The sequence below is a fragment of the Bactrocera dorsalis genome, chromosome 2 (assembly GCF_023373825.1).
Source record: "Bactrocera dorsalis isolate Fly_Bdor chromosome 2, ASM2337382v1, whole genome shotgun sequence".
NCBI classification, from domain to species: domain Eukaryota; kingdom Metazoa; phylum Arthropoda; class Insecta; order Diptera; family Tephritidae; genus Bactrocera; species Bactrocera dorsalis.
The window spans coordinates 56,250,753-56,269,995 of record NC_064304.1 but is presented as its reverse complement, the minus strand read 5'-3'; the positions used below and the strand labels follow the sequence as shown (position 1 = coordinate 56,269,995).

Genomic DNA, 19,243 nt, shown 5'->3' with positions numbered 1-19,243 from the left:
GTCCTTCCGAGACATGTTCACAGCCGTTTACATAAACCACCCAAAATTATCAAATGCACAGAAATTGTATCATCTCAGATACAAAACCAAAGGTCAGGCAGGCGTAATAGTGAAACAGTTCGCTCTCAATGACGAAAATTTTAATTTTGCTTGGGAAGCTCTAAAAGCACGTTATGAAAACGAGAGAATATTGGTCGATAAGCAAATAACAATTTTAATGAACTTGCCAAAAATTCAAAAGGAAACCAGTGAAGAATTTATCAAACTTCAATCTACTGTTTCCAATTGTTTGTCGATTTTATCGACCCAAAATATTCCCACAGATAATTGGGACCCCATTCTGGTGAACATATGCACAGCTGCATTACCAGAAAAATCGATACTTTTATGGGAGCAATCGCTCTCATCGCGAAGAAAGTGCCCAACGTGGCAGCAAATGAAAGAATTTCTTACTACTCAATACGAAATTGCAGAAAGGGTAGATAAAAAACTAGTAAGAACGAAAAACGTTCAAAACGACCTCAATAAAAGCTTTAATAGACCCCAAGCAAGTAGCCACAATAATTCAAATAGAAACTTTTTTTAAAAATGAATCGTTTTCTTCCAAACAATATAAACAAACGTCATGCGAACTGTGCAGAGGAGGTCACAAACTAAAATTGTGCGAAAAATTCAAAAAAATGAATGTTAGCGATAGAAACAATTTCGTAAGAACGAAAAAATTATGTACCAACTGTCTGTCACATGCGCATACGCTTAAAGATTGCGAAAGCAAATTTAATTGCGTTTATTGCCATAAAAGACATCATTCTATGTTACATACAACCAATTTTTCCAGCTTACCCCCAAACAATGTTAAACGAGCAACAGGATTAGTTGCCACAACAAATTCTGAAAACTGCCAAGAAGCACCATGCTGCTCAAAGGCGTTAAAAACCCAATCGCTACATAGCGAAAATCACAGTAGGGTACTTTTACCCACAGCAGTTGTCTCCATCGAGCACGGAGGAAAACTGTTTAAACTCAGAGCCTTAATAGACCAGGGATCACAACGATCCTTTATAGCGTCTAGGGCACAAAACAGGCTACAGTTACCGACAAAACTGGCCAACTTTGAAATCACGGGAATGGGCGGAAGAGTTGTTCAAAACTCAAATAATATCTGCCCCATTACCCTCTTTTCCCCCCAAGCGGATAAGCGCATAGAAGCAGAAGCTATTGTCTTACCGCAATTAACCAACCTGCTACCTAGCTATCACATAAATAGCAAGCATTGGCAAAAGGTTTCACACCTTAAGTTAGCAGACCCCAAATGCAACACTGCCGCTAAAATAGATCTTCTATTAGGCAGCGATCTCATACCACAGATAATACTCGAAGGTATTGAGAAAATTACCAAAACACTTCTGGCGCAAAATACCATTTTCGGATGGGTCCTAAGCGGACTAGTTGCGGAACCAGTTACAACATTGACAACTCAAGTTGAGGAAGTCTCAAACGAGTACGTCAATTCACAATTGAAAAAATTTTGGGAACTAGAAGAACTCCCCCCCATATCAGTCACAACCCATGAAGATCAGTATTGTGAGGATTTTTACAAAGCCACAACTACTAGATCAGAAAATGGTCGATACGTCGTACGACTACCACTTAAGCAACAATTTCCTAACACACTCGCCTTAGGTCACTCTCGCACCTCTGCAATTCAGCAGTTTCTAAGTATGGAAAGAAACCTACTTAAAAAAGGCGAACTCAAATCTGAATATGATGGTGTATTAGAAGAATACCTCCATTTAGATCACATGGAGGAAGTAAACCCAGGGGAGAAAATCGTCAACGGCAAATACTACTCCTTTTATCTGCCACATCACGCAGTAGTAAAGCCAGATAAAGAAACAACAAAAGTAAGAGTTGTTTTTAATGCTTCGAGAACCACTAGTTCAGGGAATTCCCTAAATGATATCCTATTTACGGGACCCACACTCCAGCCAGATTTAATGCTTCTGATATTAAATTGGCGTAGATACAAATACGTATTCAATGGGGACGTTGAAAAAATGTATCGGCAAATAGGCGTACATAAAGACGACCAAGATTTTCAACGTATTATGTTCCGAAGATCCCCCACCAGTCCTTAACGCGACTTCAAATTAAAAACAGTTACATTTGGCGTTAACTGTGCACCATATTTAGCCATTCGAACGCTCCACGAATTGGCAGACAACACAAAGTCCGAATTTCCTCTGGCAACTGAAGTGTTGAAAACTCAAACGTATGTAGACGATATTTTGTCTGGAAGTCACACTTTTCCACAAGCATACGAATCGTTATCACAAGTAATCCAACCCCTCACATCCGCAGGGTTTCCATTAAAAAAGATTACGGCGAATCACTCAAGTATATTAAAAAATATACCAAAAGAAAATTTGTTGGACACTAATTTCCTTATTTTCGAAAAGGAAAGTACAACAAAAACATTAGGCATCCAATGGAATGCGATATCGGACCAGTTCTCATACACGACAGAGTCCATATCCGCATTATCAGCCATAACGAAAAGACAGATTTTATCCTCGGTGACAAAACTTTTCGACCCCGCAGGATGGCTTTCGCCAATTATGATCCAAGCGAAAATCTTAATACAAGAATTATGGCTAAATGGAACCGACTGGGACGAACAAGTGAAACCTCTTCGCTTAGAAAAATGGTCCCAGTTCGCAAAAAATCTGAATGACATTTCTCAGATACAAATTTCACGATGGGTAAACTACTCCCCCGAACACAAAGTCGAATTACATGGCTTTTGTGACGCCTCAGAAAAGGCATACTGCGCTACTATCTATGTGCGCACGCAAAGTGATACCACGACCACAAGCCACTTATTAGTAGCAAAAGCAAAGGTGGCACCTTTAAAAACTATAAGTCTCCCACGACTTGAGTTATGTGAGGCACTACTACTTTCAAAATTAGTAGCCATGGTGCAAATGCATTTAAATATGACAAAATGCAAGCTATATATGTGGTCCGATTCAGAAATTGTACTAGCCTGGTTGGAAAAACCACCACATGCATGGAAGACGTATATTTCTAACCGAACGTCTCAAATTCTTGACCTAGTGGGATCAGCCACTTGGCGTCACGTAGCCAGTGCTGACAATCCTGCCGATCTAGGTACAAGAGGGTGCAAGCCACTGCACCTTTCCACTACCACCCTCTGGTGGAATGGCCTCCGATGGTTGATAGAATCTCCTGATTCTTGGCCACAATCCCCCATGCGCAACATTATCGCCCCAGAAGGTCGAAAAATCGCCACCTTTCACATATTATTGGATGATGCCGACATCCTTGAACGATTTTCCTCGTTTCCAAAAGCGCTAAGAGTAGTCGCTTATATGTTCAAATTCACAGAACAACTCAAAAGCAAAGTTAAGGGATCACATAATTTCCCATGCAATACAGTGACGCACCTAAAGTTACAAAAGGCAAAGGTCGCACTAATAACATATACACAAACGCGCTATTTCAGCCGCGATATATCACTACTAAGAGAATCGAAGCCGATTGATAAAAAGAGCTCACTCTTAGTCCTCAACCCATTTCTGGACACGAAAGGTCTGCTTCGTGCCAATGGTCGGCTTGCTAATTCGAGCCTAACATATAACGAACGCCATCCCATAATAATCCCAGAGAGGTAACCATTTGCCACACTGTTCCTCCACTACATCCACATCTTAATGCTACACGCCGAACATCGTCTCATGCAACAGATGATACGCCAGGAGTATTATATCCCCCGTCTTAAGCCGCAAATCAAGAAGTGCATCTTCACATGCAAGAATTGCACTATGCACAAACAGAAGATGCGAACGCAGATTATGGCAGCACTTCCACCGGAACGCTGCATTTCGCTCTGCCTTTCACCACAACAGGTGTTGATTTTGCTGGGCCTTTCCAAGTAAAGGCGTCCATGTTAAGGTCTCCCACTCTCATGAAAGGCTATGTGGCTGTCTTTGTATGTTTCACGAAAAGGCAGTACATCTTGAGCTATGTAGTAATCTGACGACGGATGCTTTTCTCGCGGCATTTGCTCGCTTCGTCGCTCGACGTGGCTACCCATCAAAGATCATGAGCGACAATGGCAAAACGTTCATTGGAGCTCAACGAGCCACCGAAAAGCAATTTGTGGATTTCCTAAAACAAGTGTCACCCGACATCGTACAAAAGTACGCCCCTCAAGGTATCAACTGGCAATTTATACCCCCAAGCGCTCCTCATATGGGCGGTTTATGGGAATCAGCTGTGAAAAGCTTCAAATCCCATTTCAAACGGGTAGCTGGAAATTATAAATTCAATTACGAAGAGTTCACGACGTTATTAAATCGAATTGAAGCCGTTCTTAATTCACGGCCACTTACAGTACTATCGCAAGACCCCTCCGATTTCACCGCCTTAACTCCAGGGCATTTTCTAAAAGGAGCACCCATCCAAGCCATTCCTGAGCCAGGCGTGGACGCTATCCCTATTAAATCGATGGGAACGAATTAAAATTCTCCATCAAGATTGCAGCCGCCGATGGAAGGACGAATATATAAAGGATCTCCACAAAAGATACCGTTGGAAGACTCCTGAACAAGCGCCTAAACTTGGAGACTGTGTCCTCATTCACGATGATTGTCTACCCCCCACCGAGTGGCGGCTTGGCCGCATAGAAAAGCTACATTATGGCCCCGACGGTCACATACGAATCGTTGATCTCCGTACGCAAAACGGAACGCTGACCAGACCGCTCGTGAAGCTATGCTTTTTGCCAACTTCCGATGATCGCGAATCTGAAAAACCGCAAAAACAAACCGATATTATCGTGTCACAATAAGCTAATCAAATGAAAACGAGAAATACGCCAATACCAACCGTTAAAAAATACAAACCGAAAATCGAAATAACCAAACCGATACTGTCGCGATATAATAAAATCACTAAATTTTACGCTAAAACGAGAAATACGCCCGTAATGAACCGCTAAAAATAATAAACTGTCAAAACCAACAAAGAATCTTAGCCAAAAAATTGTCGATCAATATGACGACACGTTCATGCCACATATCGTGGCACCTTCACCATGTTTGCTTATCTGATAGAAATTTATAATCAATAATCTTCTCTATACAGATTACCATGGATATAGATACGCCAGCCGCAAATACGTCAACCGCTCGCGCGGCTACGAATGTGCCACGCAACGGGCCTACCCCAGCGCCCCAGACGATAGCTGCGACAGCATCGGCCGCTGCACCGGCCACCGCACCAGCAACAACGCCGGCACCTGTACCGGCAACCGCGCCTGCAGCGGTCCTACCCTCCGCACCTCGTGATGGCACGCGACCACCACCAAACCCATCACAGACTACGGAGACCCGTCGGATAAGGTGTCCCATCTGTCGACGCCCTCATCGTCTCCACCATTGTGGAATATTTAGGGGTATGCGGCCTTTGCAACGGCAGCAAGTTGCTCAGGCCCACGGGCATTGCATCAACTGCCTGTCGCACATTCATGGCACTACCGAGTGTGAGTCACGTGGGTTGTGCCAAATGTGCCACCGGCCGCACCACACGCTGCTACACCGCAGCTCGTCACGCGAGGTGAATCGGCCACCCATCCATCGCGGCCGCACACCCCGATTCCAACCCTCAGCTCGTACCGCACCCCAGCGGAGCGGAACATCACTGCGGCGTCGACAGCCTGGGTCACCATCTCGTCGTTCTACGGGGCTGAGCAGCGTTGTGGCAACGCTGCAACAGCTGCAACGCCTTTTAGGCTAAACAGTCATTTAGGGGGGCCGGGATAGCTAAATGAGCATCTGACCCCCCTCTTAATATAATAAAGCTACACCCACACGTACACACCATACTCAACACGGTTACACCATCCACATCATCCACACATCTACACCAATATTCATCCCACACACACCAACTCATCATCATTTACACCACACCTTTTACACCACACACGAGGACACCAAACACAATCAACAAAAGGGACTGGCGGACGGCGCCAGCCTCTTTTTCTCATACGATCCGCGCGCATATACGCATCTACCGGCATTTTTCTTATCCCGCATTTCTTAACTTAAAACCACTGGTAAGTGCCGCGAGTTTTTATATAAAAAACCCTCTGAGTTTTTTTTCTAACTAATTTCTGAAAACTCTTCGTCAATATTATTTATATCTTCTAAGAACTTCCTTATCAGAGTGGTTTTAGACTTGGAAAATTAACAACTACCTAAATATTCACCATGCGGCAGATCTTTGAAAAGACGCGTGAGAAGAGAATCGACACGCACCACCTCTTCGTCGATTTTAAGGATACTTTTGTCAGTAGGAAAAGGGGCTGTCTTTTTGTCGCGATATCTGATTTTGGTATCCCCGCAAATGTGTATACTGACGTTGAGCTACACTAAAATCTCCCTCAGTATTAAGAAGGACCTCTCCTTGTCCTTCAAACAAGGCGACTCTCTATCGTGCGGCTTCTTCAATCTACCTCTAGATAAAATAATTCGAGATGCAGAACTAAATAGGGAATGTAAAATCTTCTATAAGAGTGAAAAACTGTGGCCTAGGATATTGATATCATTGGTCTCAACAACCGCGCCGTTAGTTGCGCTTTCTTCAGACTGGACAAGGAAGCGAAGCACATGGGTCTGATAGTGATCGAAGGCAAAACGAAATATCTTCTGTCATCAAACAAACAGTCGTGGCACTACCGACTTGACTCCTACGTCCCAGTGACAGTCAAAACTTCAAAGGCGTATATAATTCCGTCTCTCTTGGAACCAGTATTAACACCAACAACAATTTAGGCAATTGAGAAGTAAAGTCCTCTCTCAACAAAGAAGGACCAAATTCTATATGTCACTCACCCGTCTGGCTATATGGAAAATGTGCTTCCTAAGATTCATCATGTTAATTCACATATTGATTAATATAAGTATGTAAGTATATGGTTACAAGGAATTCGTAATTTTTAATTTTTATGTAATTTTTTCCCATTTTGAAAAAAAATAAAATTGTTACCATTTTTGGGAAAAAATAGTTCATATAATACAAAATAATCACGCATATGAAACTTTGCATATTTTTTCTTCAAAGCATTTCTCTTTATTCATTCTCGTGTGAGATCAGTCATTTTATATTTATTTCTGCCAGAGAACGTGCTCATTTCAGCTAAATAGCAGCGAGAATGATGAATGCCGTACTTCAAGTTTGTTAGCCCTGTTGGCCGTCCAATCGAACATCATACAAAATTCAATTTGCACCTCTTCTACATATGTATTTAAGGTCTGTGGATGAGCGGTTTTAGATGCGTGTGTGTTGTGAAGTGTTGTGTGATGAGGTGTTGTGACGTGACGTGATGTGATGAGATGTGATGTCGGATGTTGTGAAACTGGGGGCTAGGTCAAGTTTTCGCCTAATTTTATCTATTTTAAGCGAAAAGATACACTGTTAAGAGTAAAACAGGCTCACTCATTTTCATTGCCATAATTTTTTTAAAACTCCGGGTTATGTGATTTCATCTAAAGCAGGGCGGTGCCACGCCTATCGATCCATTTTGACGCCGACTTTTTAAAGGCCTCTCACACTATTTCGTGGATAAAATTTATTGTCTTTGACGTATTTAGTTATAGATCTTTTTAGTAGTTTTCAATACGCTTTTATTAGCTTCAATGGTGTGTATGTATGTGTTTGTTTGTAACTTTTTTAAGTGGTACTGAAACCTAGAATATTTGAGCAACACTGTACTAAGGCGATAGTAAGTTTAAGCAGCTCAACAAAAAGATGCAACATCTATTTAAAACTAGTTTCGGTGACATTTGAATAGCATATGTATATACTGAAATATGTATGTATGTATGTATGTATATCCTTAAAGATAGTATACTTTGTATAGATATACAGTATGCATATATAACCGCGCACCAGAAGAAATAATATCAAATAATGCAAAACATGTGACTTTTAACTAATAAAAAAATAATATATACTTATAATAGAATTTTTGTAGTAAAAAAAATTCAGATACTAGTTTTAAACTAGTCCGAAAAGCAACTGCAATAGAAAACTCCTTTTTTTAAGCTTTGGCTGTCACGTCGTGTGAGCTTTTCAAAAATTGTCACCGAATCTAATGCCGGAGAATACGAATTAAGTTATATTCATTTATACTATTTCACAATATTGGTAATTCTCATAAAAGAAAAAATAGATTCTTTCAATATAAAATAAGAATTCGTAATAATTTAAAATACACAAAGAAATATTGTACCTACCTAATATCTGAACCTTTCTACCTGAAAAAAATGAGACAACCCACCTACCTAGTTTACCTACTTTCCGGGTCGGCCACATGAATTATTAATGCTAGTCAAGAACAATAGAAATGGATTAAGCCAAGTTTGTACTGTTACTTTTTTGGTTCCCGCGGGACATCATAAATATCATTATCATTTAATGATGGATTTACTTAGCCAATACTACATATCATAGTTCATATTTTAACAAATTTGGGGTTTCTCACATCAAATTAAAAAATTAAAAATAAATATAGTTTAAAAAAAAACTAAAAAACACGCCTTTAAGGCATATCAAACTAAAGAGTGAAAAATAATTCTGTGCATAAACTAACAATAGTAATAAAAGAAAAATTCTGGCTTTATTGTGAGAAAAGCGTGGGGTGCTTTGTGACATATTTTTCATATATCGAGCATTCCACGCTATTTTAGTGTTTGGTTATGGCATTTTATAGTCTTTCGTTTGAATGACGTTTTGGGGACGTGGTTACGTTACGTCCATCTAGGAACTAGTCTTCTTTTTTTTTGCTAAGAAACTTACGTACCATGTTTCACTGAGATATCTAAAGTTTTACTTAAATTATCGCTTGCACAGACAGACAGACGGTTAGATGGACGGACGTACACACAGGCAGTCACCCGTATTTCAACTCGTCTCACCATCCTGATCATTTATATATGCAGGGATATAGGGTTAATCTATCTCGATTATTTTTAGATGATACAAACAACCGTTAAGTGAACAAAACTATTACGTAAGTTCTCTTTTACATTTCGGGATTTGGAAATGCTAGTATTACAAACTGTAAACTCACAGTTTTATCGTTTGACATGGTATTATGTATGATAGTATGGGGAATTTAATCGATAGATCACTCTAAGACGAGTTTCTAAAAGGTCGTCCAAAATTAGTTGTTATTCCTTAAACTATGATGTTGCGTGCAAACTGATTGTGCCAGGTCGTCATGTGGCTTATCGTAAGATTGAGACAAGTATAGGCATTAGTGGGACTAACATAATTCAATATAGCAAGAACATTTAACTGTAAAAAATTTGTTCACGATGGATCCCACACAATTTGCCAATCGCTTAAAAAAGGCTCGTGTCGATTCTTCTTCTTCTTTACTGGCGTAGACACCGCTTACGCGATTATAGCCGAGTCAACAACAGCGCGCCAGTCGTTTCTTCTCTTCGCTACGTGGCGCCAATTGGATATTCCAAGCGAAGCCAGGTCCTTCTCCACTTGGTTCTTCCAACGGAGTGGAGGTCTTCCTCTTCCTCTGCTTCCCCCGGCGGGTACAGCGTCGAATACTTTCAGAGCTGGAGTGTTTTCGTCCATTCGGACAACATGACCTAGCCAGCGCAGCCGCTGTCTTTTAATTCGCTGAACTATGTCAATGTCGCCGTATATCTCGTACAGCTCATCGTTCCATCGAATGCGATATTCGCCGTGGCCAACGCGCAAAGGACCATAAATCTTTCGCAGAACTTTTCTCTCGAAAACTCGCAACGTTGACTCATCAGATGTTGTCATCGTCCAAGCCTCTGCACCATATAACAGGACGGGTATTATGAGTGACTTATAGAGTTTGGTTTTTGTTCGTCGAGAGAGGACTTTGCTTCTCAATTGCCTACTTAGTCCGAAGTAGCACCTGTTGGCAAGAGTTATCCTGCGTTGGATTTCAAAGCTGACATTGTTGGTGGTGTTTACGCTGGTTCCAAGATAGACGAAATTATCTACAACTTCAAAGTTATGACTGCCAACAGTGACGTGAGTGCCAAGTCGCGAGTGCGACGACTGTTTGTTTGATGACAGGAGATATTTCGTCTTGCCCTCGTTCACTGCCAGACCCATTTGCGTTGCTTCCTTGTTCAGTCTGGAGAAAGCAGAACTAACGGCGCGGGTGTTGAGACCGATGATATCAATATCATCGGCATACGCCAGCAGCTGTACACTCTTATAAAAGATTGTACCTGCTCGATTAAGTTCTGCAGCTCGAACTATTTTCTCCAGCAGCAGATTGAAGAAATCGCACGATAGGGAGTCGCCTTGTCTGAAACCTCGTTTGGTATCGAACGGCTCGGAGAGGTCCTTCCCGATCCTGACGGAGCTTTTGGTCCCGCTCAATGTCAGTTTACACAGCCGTATTAGTTTTGCGGGGATACCAAATTCAGACATTGCGGCATAAAGGCAGCTCCTTTTCGTACTGTCGAAAGCAGCTTTAAAATCGACGAAGAGGTGATGTGTGTCGATTCTCCTTTCACGGGTCTTTTCCAAGATTTGGCGCATGGTGAATATCTGGTCGGTTGTTGATTTACCAGGTCTGAAGCCACACTGATAAGGTCCAATCAGTTTGTTGACGGTGGGCTTTAATCTTTCACACAATACGCTCGATAGAACCTTATACGCGATATTAAGGAGGCTAATCCCACGGTAGTTGGCGCAGATTGTGGGGTCTCCTTTTTTTATGGATTGGGCATAGCACACTTAAATTCCAATCGTTGGGCATGCTTTCGTCCGACCATATTTTACAAAGAAGCTGATGCATGCTCCTTATCAGTTCTTCGCCGCCGTGTTTGAATAGCTCGGCTGGCAATCCATCCGTCCCCGCCGCTTTGTTGTTCTTCAGGCGGGTAATTGCTATTCGAACTTCTTCTTGGTCGGGCAATGGAACGTCTTTTCCATCGTCATCGATTGGGGAATCGGGTTCGTCTTCTCCTGGCGTTGTGTGTTCACTGCCATTCAGCAGGCTGGAGAAGTGTTCCCTCCATAATTTAAGTATGCTCTGGGCATCGGTGACTAGATCACCTTTGGGGGTTCTACATGAGTATGCTCCGGTCTTGAAACCTTCTGTAAGCCGCCGCATCTTTTGGTAGAATTTTCGAGCATTACCCCTGTCGGCCAGCTTATCAAGCTCTTCGTACTCACGCATTTCGGCCTCTTTCTTTTTCTGTCTACAAATGCGTCTCGCTTCCCTCTTCAACTCTCGGTATCTATCCCATCCCGCACGTGTTGTGGTCGATCGTAACGTTGCGAGGTAGGCAGCCTGTTTTCTCTCTGCTGCGACACGGCACTCCTCGTCGTACCAGCTGTTCTTTTGCACCTTCCGAAAACCAATGGTTTCGGTTGCAGCTGTACGTAAGGAGTTTGAAATGCCGTCCCACAGTTCCCTTATACCGAGTTGTTGACGAGTGCTCTCAGAGAGCAGGAGTGCAAGCCGAGTAGAAAATCGCTCGGCTGTCTGTTGTGATTGCAGCTTCTCGACGTCGAACCTTCCTTGTGTTTGTTGGCGTGCGTTTTTTGCTGCACAGAGGCGGGTGCGAATCTTAGCTGCAACAAGATAGTGGTCCGAGTCGATGTTAGGACCTCGGAGCGCACGCACATCTAAAACACTGGAGACGTGTCTTCCGTCTATCACAACATGATCGATCTGGTTGGTGGTTTTTCGATCCGGAGACAGCCAGGTAGCTTGATGATATAATATAATAGAACCAAACATCAAAACAATCTTGAGTTGCACAATTGAAATGCACTATCACCACAAAAGCAATCCTAAACAAATAAGTAATAAATTAGTCTTAAGAGTATAAATAAAGCGTACACATTTCGGTGCACTTCAAAATATTATATATTCTTTTGGCTTATTTTTACTTCTGGTAAAAATTAACACGCACTAAGCACTTCCAAGCAAATGGTTGCCTGTTTTTTAGAAACTGAACATATCGCCATAACCTACAACATAGAACAATACAGAACAATAAATTCTGAGTGGTGTACAACCATTTCTTTGCCAGTTGTCTTTCAACATCGATTTGATTAGTAAAGCACCGTAAACTCATTTTCTATTATTTTATTCCCGTACGAGAGGATATGATTTTGTAACACCATTGAATTTTGAAAAACAACGAATGCTATTAACCAAAAGCATATAAAGTACCAAAATTAAGCTCTTAATTAAAATACTTACACTCGTAGCACTATAAGTTGGCATTGGGGATCGCAGTGGCGAGGAGCACTTGTGGGCAAGAAAGTTAAAAAAACGTGACCCCGCTACGAATGACCAGAATCTGAACTTCGAAATTTTTTCAGTTTTCAATTTTTTTTATTGTAAACCCAGCGACATCTGCATTCGTACTGATTAATGATTTATTTGGTTTTTATGTTTCAGTGTCATCTTTTAGGACGCTATTTTTAATATTGTTAAATTTTTTTTTAAATAAATAATGTATAAATTAACTGTAAAAACTTTAAATTGATTGTTTTTTTTTTAAACTGTTAAAAAGCACTAAAAGCTCGATAAATCTGTAACTGAATCCCCAAAGACATTGAGTTTTACACCCGAGATGGTATGAGAGAGTTTGCGGTGTAAAAATTGGACTATGGCCGTGGCATTTTGAGACCCATCTGACGGATTTCAACCAAATTTGATATGTTACATTCCCCTCACATTCTTATGTTTCAGTGCGAATTGAGCAAAAAGTATGCCTACTTTCCATGCAACACAATTTTAAATCCAATCTGATTCGTTCACTCTCCAATGTATAAATCAAGAAACAATTAATATACCGCGATAGAACTTTACGCCAATATTGCTTCTATTACTTTATTACCACAAATTGTATAAATCTAACGAAAACTGTTCAAGTCACAAGGTATCGAATATTGTACATAGTTGTAGTCGACTTTTTACCGAAAATATCGGACAATGTGTGAGATAGAACACTTTCCAGTACGTATGTTTGTTAAAAATGAGTTGAATCGGGTCAATACTTCCCTTGGTCCTAATATGAATATTTTCGAATTTCCGGATGACTTTATACCGCATATATGTCTGTTATCTTAATAATATTGAGAAAGCGAATTTTTCTAGTAACATTGGAGCAGATGTGAACTTGTCATATACATAACTATATACCTGAACGTATTTCCTCGCTTTAATCCTTGTAAGTTGCAAGAGTATAAAATGTTGAAAAATTAGAGAACAGAACATTCACTCTCCCACCATTTTTTAATATACAGCTTTACCAACATTTGGAGGTATTTTCTTGGCTTTCATCCTTGCAAATTGCAGGAGAATAAAACGTTTGCATTTACTGGTTTATAATGATAATTAATTTAACATAATTTATAGGTAATAACATTGAAGTTGTATCATACATACCTTGTTCATGCAAAGCAACGACCGTTTCCAATCCAAATGATTTCTCTCCATTAAAGAGCTCTCGTTCTATTTCGCTTCTTACTGCAAATTTAAAGTCCTCTTTTAAAAGGTCAAGTGGTTCAGAATTGCTTTTGGTTTCCTCTATTGGGGTAACGCTTGCTTTGTAAACAAAATCATTGATGGATTCTTCATCTGCTTTAGGGTTTGGAATAACAGATAAGCCATCAACAAGTACACATTTATTTTCGAGTTTGACTGCAAAACTGAGAGTTCCTTTTTCATAATCAATTAGCTCAGAAAGCTTTGTATTCTCTTGATCTAGGCTTTCGTTTTTTTTCTCAACCAAATGTGCTATAGGGTTTGAAATATCAGATATGAGAATAGTAGGCTCACATTCACTTTCCTGTTTCATTGAAGATGTCAGCGTTTTCTTGTTATCATCTGCAACTCCAGGCATATAAGACACATTGTTGAACGGTTCTTGTGATACGGGTTTCGAATTCTCAGATACGCTATTAGCACATTCATTTGCGTTTTTCATTGCAGATGTGAAAGCTTCGTTTGCGTCATCAATTGGTTCAGAATGATTTGTATTTTCATATACTGTTGTAATGTCTTTCGTGTGAACTAATTTGAAACCCCATTTTCCTCGTGTTATGAGGTTTAAAATATCAGTTACGCCTTCAACAGACTCACTTTCACTTTCCTCCTTCATTGCAGTTTTGACCCTTCCATTGACATCCACAGTCGGTTCAGAAATATTTTGATTTTCATGTCCTGCTATTATTCCCTCCTTATGAGACATATTGTTAAGTGATTGTCCATGAAGTGCGGGCTTTGAAAGATCTGATATGCTATCAATAGACTCACATATATTTATGTTTTCGTTTTTACCTGTTAAAGCCTCTATTACATCATTGATTGGTTCTAAATCTTTTGTATTCTCATAAACTTTGTTTATGGCTTTGTTTTGCATCAAATTGTTGGGGGCTTCTTTTTGCTCTTCGAATATATGAGGCTCTTTCGCATTATAAATTCGTTCAAAATGTTTCTTATTGTCATTAACTGGAGTTACCGCATTGTTAAGCAATTCCTCATTAGCTATCGATCTTGAAATATTAAATATTTCTTCATTTGACTCATAATCCACATAATTTTTTATTTGGAATGCGAAAGCATCATTTACATTATCAGTTGATTCAGAATTATTTGACCGATTTAATATTGTAGTTATGTCTTCCGTATGAACCGAACTTAAACCCGATTCTTCTTTTGTTATGGGGTTTAAAACGTTAGTTACGCCGTCCAGAGACTCACTTTCATTTTCCAGTTTCTTTGCTGATGTGATCGCTTCTTTGACATCATTAGTTGGTTCAAAATAATTGTTAACTTCATTTCCTGCAAATATTCCCTTTTTATAAGACATATTGTTAGGCGATTCTCCATCTGGTACAAGCTTTGAAATAACAGGTATGCTATCAAAAGGCTCACATTCATTCACGATTTTCAATGCAGAAAGGAAAGTGTTTTTAGCATCATCATCTGATTCAGAAAGAACTGTGGTTACGATTTCCTTGTTAGCCAAAGTATTACGAGATTCTCTATTTCTTAAGGGTTGTGAAATACTAGATATACTTTCAATAAGCTCAAATGCTTTTTTGTTTTCAGTTGCACCTATTAAAGCTTCTTTTACAACATCAATTGGTTCAAACCCTTTTTCAACGTCATAAATTTCAGCTTTGTCTTTGCTTTGTGTGAAATGGTTAGGCGCTTCATTTTGGACTTCAAATGGGGACTGACATCTAACATAACAAGTTGGCTCAAATTGGTTTTTATTGTCATCAACTGTGGTTATTTCTTTTTTGAGAATCAAATTTTTACACGCTACTCCATGATTAAAAAATTTTGAAATATCGGCAATATTATCAACCGACTCATTCTCTTTATCATTTTTAATTTGAGATGCGCAAGCTTCTTTTACATTATCATTTGATTCAAAATGTTTTTTATTTGCATAAATTGGTGTTATGTCTTCCTTGAAAACCAAATTGTTACGAGATTTTCCATATGATTTAGGTTGTGCAATGTTAGAGATACTATTAACAGAATTAGGTCTATTTCCGTTGTTGATTGCAGATGTGAAAACTTCTTTTACATCAAGAGTTGGTTCAGAATGATTTTTGTTTTCATATAATGTGTTATCCAAATTGTTACCCGATTCTCTCTGTGATAGGGGCTGTGAAATATCAGGTATGCTCTCAATAGGCTCACATTCATTTCCGTGTTCGGCTTCAGATGTGAAAGTCTCTACTTTAGTAATTAAATCAAATCCTTTTTTATTCTTACTTACTATAGTTATGTCTTTATTTTGAGTCAAATTGTTGGCCGCTTCATCTTGCACTTCAGATGTATGAGCACCTTTCACATTATAAATTGGTTCAGAATTGTTTTTGCCATGAATGGTTGTCGCCAAATTGTTACCCGCTTTTCCATGAAATATCGATCTTGTAATGTTAGATTTTTTATCAAGTGATTCATATTCGTTATAATTTTTTATTTCAGATATGAAAGCTCTTTTTACATTACTGGTTAATTCTAAACTATTTGACTGAATAAGTACTGGTGATACACCTTCTGAGTGATCCAAATCATTAAAAGACTCACCTTCACTTTCCAGTTTCGTTGTAGATGTTTTCGTTTCTTTGATATCGTCACCTGGTTGAGGGTGACTTTGATTTTCAAATTTTGTTTGTACCACTTGCTTATAAGCCATATTATTAAGCGATTCTTCATGGGTTATGGGTTTGGAAATATCAGTTAATCCATCAAAGGTCTCTCTGTCATATTTTTCTTTAAATGTAGATGCGACGGTTTCTTTGATATCGTCGGATGGTAGAGAAGGGATTTGATTTTCATCTCCTGTAATTACAACTTCCTTAGAAGCCAAATTGTTAAGGGATTCTTCATGTTCTATTGGTTTGGAAATATTAGTTACGCCATTAAAAGCTTCATTCTCACTTTCCTGGTCCATTGCAGATGTGGTCGATTCTTTGATATCATCAGTTGGTTCAGAATGGTTTTGATTTTCATGTTTTGTAATAACTACTTCCTTATAAGGCAAATTGTTAAGTGATGTTATGGATTTTGAAAAATCAGATGTGGCATCGATGGTGTTTATGGTTTTGACTTCGGAAGTGAAAGCTTCTTTTGTATCATCAATTGGTTCAGAACGATACTGTGGGGGTACGTCTACTTTATTAACCGAACTGTAGCGGGATTTTTCATAAGACATGAATTGTGAAATATCACTGATACTATCAATAGACTTTAGTTCATTTTCTTCGGTGATTGCATATATCAAAGCTTCTTTTATATCAGCAATTGGTTCAGAATGATTTTTATTTTCGTAAACTGTGGTTACACATTCCATATTAGCCAAATTGATACGTGATTTTCTTTGTGTTAAGGGTTGTGAAACTTCCGATATGCTATCAACAGGCTCACATTCATTTCCATGTTCGGTTTCTGATGTGAAAGCATCTACATTATCGATTACTTCAAATCCTTTTATATTCTCACGAACTATGGCTACGTCTTTGTTTTGAGAAAAGTTTTTGGGCGTTATGGTTTGCACTTCAGATGTATGAGCCCGTTGAACGGAAGTTGCTAAATTGTTATGCACTTCTCCATGAGTTGTCGATCTTAAAATATCAGATACTTTATCAAGCGGCTCATATTCGCTATAATTCTCACAAACTATGACTATGTCCTTATTTTGAACGTTGGGTGCTTCTGCATGCACTTCGTATTTATGAGCCCCTATCAGATTATAAACTGGTTCTGAATGGTTTGTATTGTCATGAATGGATTGTGCCAGATTGTTAGGCACTTGAGTTATCGATCTTGAAATATCAGATATTTTATCAAGCGATTCATATTCGTTATAATTTTTTTGAGATATAAAAGCTATGTCTACATTACCAGTTGATTTAGAATTTTTTGTCTGATTAAAAACTGATGTTACGTCTTCTGTGTGGTCCAAATCATTAAGAACCTCACTTTCACTTTTATGTTTCGTTGTGTGCGTTTTTTTGATATCGTCACCTGGTTTAGAGGGATTTGGATTTTCCATTTTTGCAGATGCGACCGTTTCTTTGATATCATCAGTTGGTTGAGAACTATTTTGATTTTCATATTCTGTTATTACTACTTCCGTGAAAGCCAAATTGTTAAGGGAATTTCCACGTGATATTGGTTTTGAAAAATCAGATATGCTCAGAATGGACTGACATTCATTTTTGGTTTCGTCATCAGGTGTGAAAGCTTCTTTTACATTATCGGTTGGTCCAGAATGATGTTTACTCTCATACTGTGGGGTTAAGTCTTCCATGTTATCCAAATTATTATGCGATGTTTCGTACTTAGGGCTTACATTTTCCTTAAAAAACAAATTGTTGAATGATTCTCCGTTTGGCCTAAGTTTTGAGATGTCAGGTATGCCATCAATAGGCTCACATTCAGTTTCGCTTTTAGGTGCAGAAGAGAAAGCTTGTTTTACATCATCAGTTTGTTCAAAATCTTTTTTATTCGCATAAACTGCGGTTATGTCTTCGTTTTGACCCAAATCCTTTGGCAATGCTCGAATATTAATTTTATCTTTCACTCCACATGTGGTTAAATCATCCAATGAAATGTGATTGCCTGCAAACATAAAATTATTATCAGAGATTTCTAAGTTTTGACCCACATATACATATATGTTGGTAGGAATAATACCAATAAGAAAATTTGTTTTGACTCAATCTAGTTTTAATTTTTCGATTAGTCATTATAATAATTCCCTGAAAGTTTAAATTTGTTACTTATTAAAACAAAAAGAAATCTTTGTTTATTGCACTTAGTTTTCACTTGGTGTATGGGGGGTAAACTCAGTTTTTATTATGGTTTTTTAATTTTTAAAAAAGAACAATATAATTAATTGTCGGTTGATTTTATTTATGTACTTAATTTCAAGGGATTTCTGAGTGAATAAAATGAGATTTCTCAGGTATAACACAGGGATGTCCAAGAATGGATTTAAAATGGTCGTATTTGGAGTAACTTTGATTCCTCCCGACTGTAAAAGCGAGCTTGTGTATACATGATGAGGCTGATCTTAGCATGTTGCAGGTCGGAGCGCGATAGTTGTGGGGAAGGATCATTTGTTATGCCTTACATTTTTTGTCCAAACCTTTGGGTAATTTTAAACTCTTAGTGCTCTGGGGAGTGATGAAAATCGGAGTAGTATATCGTCCTCATCTGGAGTGATATGAAAATGTTAAATTTTCCAACTTTCAGGAGCTAAGATATTGGGGGCGGTAAATTTTGGCTAGAATTCTTGTGATTCTGTTAGCCACATAAGACCATTCCACCAGAGGGTAGTGCTGGTGAGGTTAAGGGGTTTGCAGCCTCTTGTCCCTAGATTCGCTGAATTATCTGCACTTACCAATTTTTCTGTGCCAAAGAAGTCTAATATTTGAGATATGCGGTTAGATACATAAGTTTTCCACCAGAGGATAGTGCTGGTGAGGTTAGGGGGTTTGCAGCCTTTTGTCCCTAGATTCGTTGGATTATCTGCACTTCGCAATTTTTCTGGGCCAAAGAAGTCTTATATTTGAGATATGTGGTTAGATACATAAGTTTTCTAGATATAGAGAGGATTTTCTAGTCATGCTAAAACTATTTCTGAATCTGACC

General features: G+C 39.0%; 1 protein-coding gene across 11 annotated transcripts in view; it reads right to left on the bottom strand.

The window, feature by feature from the left end:
- The window catches only part of LOC105233704 (uncharacterized), a 746,688-nt gene that overhangs the window by 575,054 nt on the left and 152,391 nt on the right, over positions 1 to 19,243 (bottom strand). For all 11 annotated transcript variants that reach the window (XM_049447974.1, XM_049447975.1, XM_049447973.1 and 8 more), the window contains exon 2: positions 13,508 to 18,208. In XM_049447974.1, the coding sequence (XP_049303931.1) occupies positions 13,508 to 18,208 (4,701 nt within the window). The remainder of the gene's footprint in view (positions 1 to 13,507; positions 18,209 to 19,243) is intronic.